General features: G+C 30.7%; 1 protein-coding gene across 1 annotated transcript in view; it reads left to right on the forward strand.

The window, feature by feature from the left end:
* The window catches only part of LOC149076777 (ATP-binding cassette sub-family G member 8), a 51992-nt gene extending 41575 nt beyond the window's left edge, over positions 1 to 10417 (forward strand). The window contains exons 3-10 of the mRNA XM_089244446.1: positions 384 to 628; positions 3545 to 3662; positions 4619 to 4771; positions 5071 to 5187; positions 5336 to 5519; positions 6819 to 7027; positions 7520 to 7596; positions 8535 to 10417. Coding sequence (XP_089100572.1) covers positions 384 to 628; positions 3545 to 3662; positions 4619 to 4771; positions 5071 to 5187; positions 5336 to 5519; positions 6819 to 7027; positions 7520 to 7596; positions 8535 to 9143 — 1712 coding nt within the window. The 3' untranslated portion in view covers positions 9144 to 10417. The remainder of the gene's footprint in view (positions 1 to 383; positions 629 to 3544; positions 3663 to 4618; positions 4772 to 5070; positions 5188 to 5335; positions 5520 to 6818; positions 7028 to 7519; positions 7597 to 8534) is intronic.

Here is a 10417-nt window from a genome sequence, read left to right on the forward strand (position 1 = left end):
ATCATCTAAATAACCTCGTCACAGCAATAGGATCAATTTACATATTCATCAATATGGAATGGTCAGCATAATTGCCGGTAAAAGTTTGTGGGTAGAAAAGCTGGTAATTTTTGTTTGCATTTATCAAATTTACCACCGGTGCTTGGGTACCATGCATAATCACTGGTAAAACTGATAAAATTTGGTAAAATTTATCAAACTACCAAAATAGTTGGCATAATAACCAGATTTATCACATTTACCGCTTATATATATTTACTTTAAAACTGAATTAAATATTTTCATTTTTTACGTGAGAATTTCTAATATCTTTATTTCTTTCATAATTTTTTCTCAAAAAAAAATTCTTAATATTCTTAATATTCATACATTAAATTTTGCAGATACTGAGGGAACTGCGCTGCTTGATATACTGGCAAATAGACATCGCAAATGGCGTTGCCGCCTCAGAGGAGAATTTATCATAAATGGTTTGTTTTTGAATTTGAAGAAGCTCCAGAACTGTGTAGCATACGTCCAACGCCATACTGACTTTACCCCTGACATGAGCGTTCGCCAAACACTTCTTTTTACTTCCTTGCTGCAAGAGCCAGGGAATAATACAAGTGGCTTCGATGCAAAAAGCAGAGTGAGTGGTTGTAAAAAAAAGATAAATCTTGCACTTTTAAATATCCCTGAAAAGTGTTTTGAAGTAAAAATTATGTTATTGCGTTAACTTGCAAAGTTGATTGCATAATTTAAGCTGTTATAAAAATTTGTATCAAATATACAGGGTGTAACATAATTCTTTCCGGGGTTTGGAAAGGTCATATATTTAAAAAACTATTATGAATACAGCAAGAAGTTTCTTACCACTATATATAAAGAATCACTTCAAGTTATGTATAAGATTTACAAGTGTTTAATTTGCACACCCTTGTTGACGTGGCATACTTCATTTCTGAAATCATGTTCTTGCTATACTCTCATCCTAACATCTCATAGTCAATGCTAGCAGATGCACATGCAATTCTTTCTTGCAATTCTGTTAAATCACCTGGCATATGGGGTATAAGCACATGATCTTTGATATAACTGCCCAATAAAATGGAATCGCACTGGGTTAAGTCAGGTTACTAAGGGGCCACCGAAGAAATCGATTGTTATCTTGTGAAGCATGTCCAAGCCAACAAAGAGGCATATGTCTTCAAGAAAATGTGATGGTAGACCCATCTTGGAAGGGGGCATCAAGTTTCATTAAACTTTTTATGATCCACATGAATTGTCTTCGTTAGTGCTGTAAGTTGTTATTTTGTACAACAATTGCACTGTACTGTCACAACAGGCGTCACATTTAGCAAATTCCAAGTAAAATTTTGAAAAAACCAAGTGAAAATGACTTTTGCTAGTTAGTGCTATCATTTACTATCAGATTCCTTAATTAAAAACTTGAATATATATAATAGTATGAAACTTTTTGCTGCACTCGTAATAGTTTTTAAAGGTACTTTTCCAAATCCTGGACAGAATTATGTTACACCCTGTATAATGACTTGAGTATATTCCAAATATTGTGACCCCTACCTACCGATTTGCATGGTTATTCTCACAATTTTTTAAAAATCTCATTTTCATGAGGGCCTTTTCAGCTAGGTGAGTCTGTGTGTTGATACGGCACTGTGCAAGTTTGCAACAGCATATAATCCATGTGGGAAGATTTCATTCATCAATAAATCTTAAGGAATGGAAGCAATTATTTGTCTTGTTTCTATAGTAAAAAATGTTGATGTTTCTACTTTTATTTATGCGCCATCTTTAACACTCGAAGGACCAACATTTTGTTCTGCCTAGAAAGATTGATACTAGTTAAAATGACCTGAGGTTGATTTTCACTATAAAATCTCAATTTTTATACTTTTTTAATGTAGATGTCAGTAAGCAACAAAATATAAAAATTTGGAGTTTTACAAATAAATGTTATAATTAAATTTAATTTTCAACCTTTTTATTCCAGAGGCACACGCGTGTACCTATTTTTTAATGATTTTTCAAGTTGGGGCATGTGTAAGGGTACCTAATTATATAATTAAGTTAATTTTCCAATTTCTTTTCTTTTCAAAGGCCATTTTAACATACATTAAACATAAATCAATTGAAAAATATTGTTTTGATGGTCAGTTTTGGCTCAGGTTTGAAGAGGATTATATCTACCTGCACATACAAAAGTTCCTCATTGCATAACTGATTAAAAAATATATTTACATTCTAAAAATTATAATTACAATTGTATTCACAGCACCTCACACTTTCTACCCTTTTCAATACCTTTGTTACATTAGAAATACATTTTACGTATTGAAAATTTATCACTTGTTTTGTTGCATAGCGGGACTTGACATCGCTGTCTTTTTTCTAGTACAGTAGCACTTGTTTTTGTTATTAGAAAAATTCTGAGATTCCTGAACAAATAAGTCTCTAAGTTTTTAAAATCTAATTTGAACAAGAAGGAATTGAACTTTCCCACTTCCATTTTTTCCCTACAAATCGATCAACCCTTTATTGAAGCTATGGTGAACATTGTGGAAAACGTACACTGGCAAATGAATGATATGTGCACAGAATGCATTTGAGCCATCTGATCAACACTATATTTTGTTTTAATGTAAAACTTGACAGTTTCAGAAATTTTTTCTCACTTTGAGAACATGTACTTCAATATTTCAATGCACTGAACGTAGTAGAAGAATATTTTCCTTTTTCTTACCCAAAATGTAACGCCTTTATGTGTAAATGTGTTCCATATAAAGGTGTGCTTGAGGAATTTCTTTTTGACCTCTTATCATTATACCTATCAAGGTGGTATTTTCCTGCTTCAGTATTTCAGCAAGTATTGATGAGGGAAAAAATCATCACACGTTTAAATTTTCACTAACTTTTAGATAAGATTCAATGATTTTCATTGCTACATTTTTGGCCGTATTAGTATTTTTATTTTATAATTAGTCAATCATTAAAGATACTTTCAATTAGCTGAAGTGAGCATATCTATATTAGTAGAAATTTGCCATGATTCAACAAAATATTTGCTGCACATGGCTACGAAACTGCCTATGATGTTACTGGACGAATTGGTAGGTGATGGTCCTTCTAGGTGTAACTAAAAAATATCTCGGCTGATTTTTTTAAAAATTTATAATAGTTGGATGACGTAATATTTAAGTATTTTTAGGAAAAGTTGTGAAATTTTTTTTTCAATATTCTAAACGATCTGGTTCATCATGAAAATCAAGAGAGAAGATCGAAAACTGTCAAAATCGAAATGGGCATGGTCCTCCTAGTGTTAAAAAATTATTTTTTACAAATTAAATTTTTTAACATTTTTATTTGAATATCAGGAAAAAAAAACTGTAGGTAAGATGCAATAGCATATAATCTACACTAAGAAATTCTATTGTTTTTCAATGCATAATCAAATTATATGCATTAAAATATGATAGTTATTAAGAGCCTAATTTTTTTTTCCTTCAAGTACATTTATATTTTTAGCACTTTCTTTTCATTCCAGATAAATGCTCTTTTAGAAGATTTGGGTCTTGGTCAAGTAAAACATACCAGAGTTTGCGATTTAACAGAATCAGAAAAAAGGAGATTGAACGTCGCTTGTCAATTGTTTCTAGATACTGGTGAGAATTATGCTACTTACTAAAAATAAGCCCAATAAAAATTATATTTAATACGCTTGATTTTAAAACAATTAAATTTTTTAAAAAATGATTGGTTTCAAAACACTGAATAATATGATTTGGTATCATCATGGTTTGTGATCATGATTATCAAGAGATTTATTAAATTTCATATAAAGCCTACGCTTTAAAGTAGAAGTAAATACATAGAACTCTCCATTATACGGAGACTGCTAATTCCAAAAAATATCAGCAGAAGCATAGTGTCCACAAGAGCTCTGATTCATATTCCAAGACTGATTATATATACAAGGGGTTTATAACTACACAGGAGATGGTTTGGAGTCCAATTACTGAAAACCTATTGCAGCCAATGAAACCAAATTTGGTAAACATACAAAATTTGATTGGGATACTGCAGCTTCACTGTATAACATATTTTAAATTATGGCCGATAAAGAAAAAATGATAGAAAACACAACTGAGAAATTGAGAAAACAAATATTTGCTTCTTGACTTCAAGTTTTAATTTGACCATTAAAAGGTTAATTGATTTTCTTAATTTTTTCTTCTCGTTTTCCTTTCTGACCCTTTAGTTTAGATATATAAAAAAATTCGTGTGTGTTTTCTCTACTTACCCATGTCCATAGAAACAGCATTAAAATTAAAAATGAAACAATCAAATTTTATTCTTCCTTGAAAATAGACGATTTAAAAAAATTAACTTTATGGTCAAAAATGCTGAAATGGAATTTTTGTTTTGTAAATTAAGTTTGGAATCATTTACGCTCGGGGAAAAAATCAAATTCTTTCATGTAAGAAAAATATTTTTTCCTAATTAATAAAACACGTTCACAATCAGGAATACATTGGCTGTTAAAAGGTAAATTATATTCAAAATTAGTATGTTTCATATAAATTATAAACTAACTTATACTTGAACTTTTTTCTTTTAGATATAATCCTCTTAGATCAACCTACTAAAGGTATGGACATCTTTGACACATTCTTCTTGGTTGAATATCTTCGAAAATGGGCAACCAGAGGGCGTATTGTTATTCTCACAATTCATCCTCCTACTTATGAGATTTTTACGATGGTCACACGAGGTAAAAACAAATAAGCACTAATTGGAGTTTTTTTGATAATATTTCATTTTGCTAAACTTCAAATTATTTCAAGAAACCAATATTTTAAAGTTTTATTGCATGAAAAACACAAGGAGTACAAGAAAACCTTTGTAAACATGCTTTTAGTGCTAGGTCATTAGGCATTTTTTTAAATCCATGTTTGATTAAGTGACTGAATTCCCAATCCTCTTGAGTTAATGGAACTTTGATTGTTTTTCTTTAAGGTATGTGCAAATAATTTTTCATCGAAGTAAACATTTTTCAAATGTTTTTTTCAGTGGCAGTAATTTCTACTGGGAGAATGTTGTATTTTGGCAAGCGTCGTGATATGCTTCCATATTTTGCATACATTGATTTTCCTTGCCCTGCATACAAGAATCCTTCCGATTATTATCGTAAGTGTCATAAATGAATTTTACTTTAGCAAAATTTATGAAAATATGGTTTTGTATTTGCCAATTATTTGTCTGATGATTGTGTAGTTTTCTGCAGTATTCACTAATTATTTGTTCAAAAATAAAATTTATGTTCATTCATTATCAGTTGATCTGGTGACACTTGACAATTTGTCTGCTGAAGCAATGTTAGAATCAAGTCAGCGAGTAGAAAATTTGGTGGAAATCTTTCGCCGCAGGCAAGAGCCACTCCAAGATCCAGGTCCTCCAGGAATTCCTCCCTCCATTATAAAAAGAGCCAACTTTTTATCGCAGATTCTTGTGTTATGGATGTGAGTTACAAATTTGTTTCAAATAACATAGCGCCTACAAAAAAAAAACCCCATCTATCCAATAATGCTGAATGATGTTGTAGGTGTGCTATAATCATTTAATTGTGAAAAATAATTGGGTATTGCTTGATAGGCTGCTTTACATGTTTCTTACATACAAATATTATTCATCGCTAGCTATAATACCTGGTTCTGGTTTGCTTTATATTCTAGGAGCATTGAACATAATACAAACTATTGTAAAGGAACAAATATATCTGAAATGCATAGTTTGGTAAAAGTAAACATTACTAAAGTCATTGTTGAGGTTTACAAACCATTGTTTCCCAACAGTTTTTTTCTCATTTCGGGAATTTGTCCGGCTCAGAACTTTTTAAGTGTCTTATCCTTTAAGTGGGGTCCTGTGTTTGGTTTACAGTCGAATCACATAATGAACTCTAAGAGACCAGAGAAATCACTTCGTTATAACAAAATTTAATTATAAAGGAATTCTAGGTTCTTAAAATTTTACATTGTTCCTATGCAAACTTATCTAGAAGGGGATTAAAAAAAGTTTTCGTTAAAACAAGATTTTTGCTATAGCGGCATTCATTAAAACGACTGCATATGTAAAATTTGGTGAAGATCTGTCTAAAATTGCAGATTTGTATAGAGAATATACACATGAATAGATAGAAAATCAATTTTATAATTCCATTATTCATAGAAATAATAAACAAAATTCTCTGATCTTGAAATTTATGTAAAAAAAAGATGAAATAGTTTTGATTTTATCATAGGCATCGTGTTTACGCTTTAACGGGCATAGGAAAAATTACTAAACCTCTTGTACAATGCCACATCTTTTTTATGAAGTAGGTTTTCTGTTGAATTTTAATAGGTGCAAAGAAAGGGTACGGAACAGACATAGTGCAGGTTTCTGATTATGCAAGTTGGCGCTGTTATATAATCACAATATTATTAGTAATGTAAGAATATTTAAGAAGGCAATTATAATTCATCTATGTCTTTGAAAGTGTTAAATACGCAAATGTATTTTGTTTGTCTCCTATTAAACAATATATGAAATATAAATGTTAAATTCAGCATTAGCACACGGGACCTAACATGAACAATAAGACTTTTCAAAGTTCATGGGAATTTAACAAATTCATCATTAAGTCATCAAAAACTGACCAACAACAATAGTTTTTTTGGTTTTCACAATAACATGTTACCATGATTTCCACAAAAAGATTTTTTCAATATCAAAATTGCTTTTGCAAATTGAATTTATTAATTTGCAATTTTTTTTTTTAGTCGAGCCATGATATATACATTTCCATTCAACGTGGTCAACTTTTGTGGAAGAGTGTTTTTAGCTGCTCTCATGTCAGTTTGTGTAGGTGCTATATATTGGAATGTTAGAGCTGGTAGAGAACAAGAGCATGTCGAAGATAGATATGGATTTTATTACATTATGACTGCTTTAGCTGTCTGGCCAATCCTACTGATTGATCTGAGTGCTGGTAAGTGTACATGCTATTGTTAATGTGTAACTCATTGCTCAAATACAGATTAAATATTTTTGAAAAATAATTTTACTGATGTAGAATATTCTTAGCCTGCCAGAGTCTTGCTTAAGGCTATAGATGGGGCTTTCCTACTGATATTCAAAGGAAAAAAAAATTCATTTCAATATAAAAAGAATAAAAAGATAGACACAATATAGATGTATAAAATATTTAAGTATCATATTTGGTAGAAATTCTGAGAATAAATATTCAAGGTTAATAAATAATGTATGATTATCTGTCAGACATGATTTTTGATGAAATTGATTAAGTAAACTTTCTTCCAATAGAGAAGTCTCTTTAGTAAGGGGAATACTTCCTGTGCAAACTTAATAGAGCTGTAAACAATCTGAACTTCTTCCAGTTATTTGATCTTTTTCTGAGAGAAAATATTTTTTTACATCACTCTTATTTTATTAATCTTGTTCTTTTTGCCTCAAATTTCAGTATGGAAAGAAAAAGAAACGGTTGCACGTGATACAAGGGAAAAACTTTATCATAAATTAATTTATCTACTTTGTAAGGTTAGTATCTCGATTTTCTTTGAGTCTATGTGATACTTTCTATTACTGCATATAAGTTGACAATCAAATTTAATTGGTGAGCTGCTAAATAACTTTTATGCTTACCAAAGATCAACTCCAATGTATGTTGGAAACCCCTGCTTCTTATAGTCTTCCCATATTTATATATATCTAAATCTACCTACCTCTGTTTTGGCTTTATGAGATTGTTACATATCCTACTATCACAAATGTATTTGTCTTAATTTATGAGGACATAAATTTTAAATATAAGGAGGAAAATGGAGAGTTAATCCCACAATTGAGACAAAAATAGGGCGTATGATCTATATCAGTGATTCCCAACATGGGCAGTAGAAGCTACGGGTAGGATCCTATGGATTAGATTGCGTTGGGGACGATGGGAGAAAATATTTTCTGAAGGGGGCAATGGGACAAAAAGGGTTGGGAAACTATGATTTATGAGCTATTACAACCAAGCTTCTTTGTGCACCTTTTGTAAATATTCCTCTGAGGAATTTCTGACGAATGGGTAAATGCTAGGAAGTGTGTGTGTCTTTTCAATGTATTTATGATGTCTGAAGTATGTGTTTCAGTGTATGCATGTGTGTATGTTTGAGAAGTGCTGCCACCTACCACAATCCATGGTTTGCCAATTCCTGGTTTGTATTATAATGAGAATTATAGAAATCTTCAAAAAGTGCTATTATAAATTTTGTACTTGGATGATTTTAATAGTTTGGGTTTGAAGTGAGTATTATTCCGTGAATACAAGCAGAAATATCAAAGTTATAAAAAAAAATTATATATATATATATATGTGTGTGTATTTGAAGTTAATTAAAAATATCTGTTTCAAACCAATATATATATATATGTATGACTTTTTTTGGATAATTCAAACTTTTAAATTGATTTTCTTCTTTTCCATTACTTAGCTGTCTTATAGTCTGCTGCCAGCTGCTGCAGTTGTTTTAGCTTTCTGTGTACCTGCATATTCTATGGCTGGTCTGCAAACTACTTCTAGAGTGAAGCCATTTGGAAACTACATAGGATACATGTTGCTCTACCTTTTATCCATTCGCATGATGGCAATGGCATGTTCCTGGGCATGCCATTCGAAGCATACTGCAGCTTTCTGTTGCGGACTCATACTAACTGTAATATCGCTCACTTGTGGCCATACAATACATTTCAAGGACTTATCTATCGTATTTTCATGGGCTCAATGGATTTCTCCTTTGCGATGGGTTTACGAGCAGCTTGTTCAGAATGAATTCACATCATCTTTGAATGATGAGGAAATAGTTAAATACGGTTGTAGCAGGAATCCAGTCGTTCAACAGGATAATGCTATCTTGACTAGAGCAGAGTGTGGGATTGTGACCAATGCTCATGCTCTTATGTATCATGGATTCCAGAGAATGTGGTTTACATATCAACCGCTCATTGCTGTTATAATATTCCATCTCGTTTGCCTAGTCTTTGGGCTGCTGGCTTTTCTGACTCGCAAGCTTGTCAAAGACAAAGAAGAAAAAGAGACCTGAGCTTTTCTTTTTTCTCTTTAACAGTTCTCGTGTGAGGATTTGTTGCTCATCTTAGTATATTTGTGAATATACAATTTATATGGATGAAAAAAAAGTGAGCTCACGATTTTTAGCTATTCAAAAATTAATTTAAGAAATAGTTAAACTGCTTTCATGTGTTTGTAGTTAATTTATGTACATTTATTTCGGGCATAAAATCTTTGTTGTTCATAATCATTGACATAAAAAATTTTAATGTTAATTCAGGCCAGAAAAGGAAACATTCCTTATTTAATTTTTTTTTTTAATTTATTTGAAATCAATGACAAACTTCTTTGAGAGTAATTATTTTAAAGTAATGTGACAGGTATTTCATGTTTTATATTCATCATTGTATAACTCAACATAACTGCTATATGTTCTAGTAAAGCAACAGTTCCTTCACCACAACCTATTACAGTTTCTGTACAAAATATGAGAAAGAAATTATTAGTTTTATTCATGATATTTATTATATATATTCATTCAAGTCTTATTTTATTTGGTTTCCAAATGCATGAAAAGAATGGGAAATGGAAAAACAAGAACTTTTCAATTTATTTGAGGGGGATGAAATGCCTTCTCTCTTAGTTCATATCATGGAATGGAATTTTGTTGAATACAGCATAGTTTCATTGCATTCAGATAAACAAGATTTCAGTGAATAGAGTGCTGATATAAATTTTATAACATAATTTTATATAAAATGTATATGGAATTATTGCATTTGCCTAGACATTGTGAATTGAAAATTATTTTCCCCACGTAGAAAATTTAATTTATATAATAGTACACACCTAAAAAATATTTATTGTTTTATGCTAAGTTGACTTAGCACTTGACTCAATTTACTTAGTGCCAAATGATATTCTTGACTTTCATAGATATTGTTTTTTTTATCACTTTTTTTAGAGATAATGTTGACGAAAGTGCTTCATATGTACCAGTGTGTGTTTAAGCGTTTTTCAATCATCTATATTGCCTTTCTATGTACTATATTCTTTATTTCAATCGCTTTGTAAACAAGTGAAAAGAAATTACGTTCTCCACACTTATGTGTGTTTATATAACTTTTTGTATAGTGCATATATTTAAATAATTATACTATATACATAAATACTGTAAGATTCCTTTTTGAATATGCAGATACAGGATTTTAGTTGGCGTTTTATATGTAATTATGTAAGAATATTGTCATTTTTTTAAATATTATATATAGATGTGAAGAAAATAACAAATAAAATATTGATTTTGAA

This window comes from Pholcus phalangioides, unplaced genomic scaffold (genome assembly GCF_987345545.1).
Source record: "Pholcus phalangioides strain wild (caught in Gottingen) unplaced genomic scaffold, Ppha-v1.0 ptg000015l_1, whole genome shotgun sequence".
In the NCBI taxonomy this organism is placed as follows: domain Eukaryota; kingdom Metazoa; phylum Arthropoda; class Arachnida; order Araneae; family Pholcidae; genus Pholcus; species Pholcus phalangioides.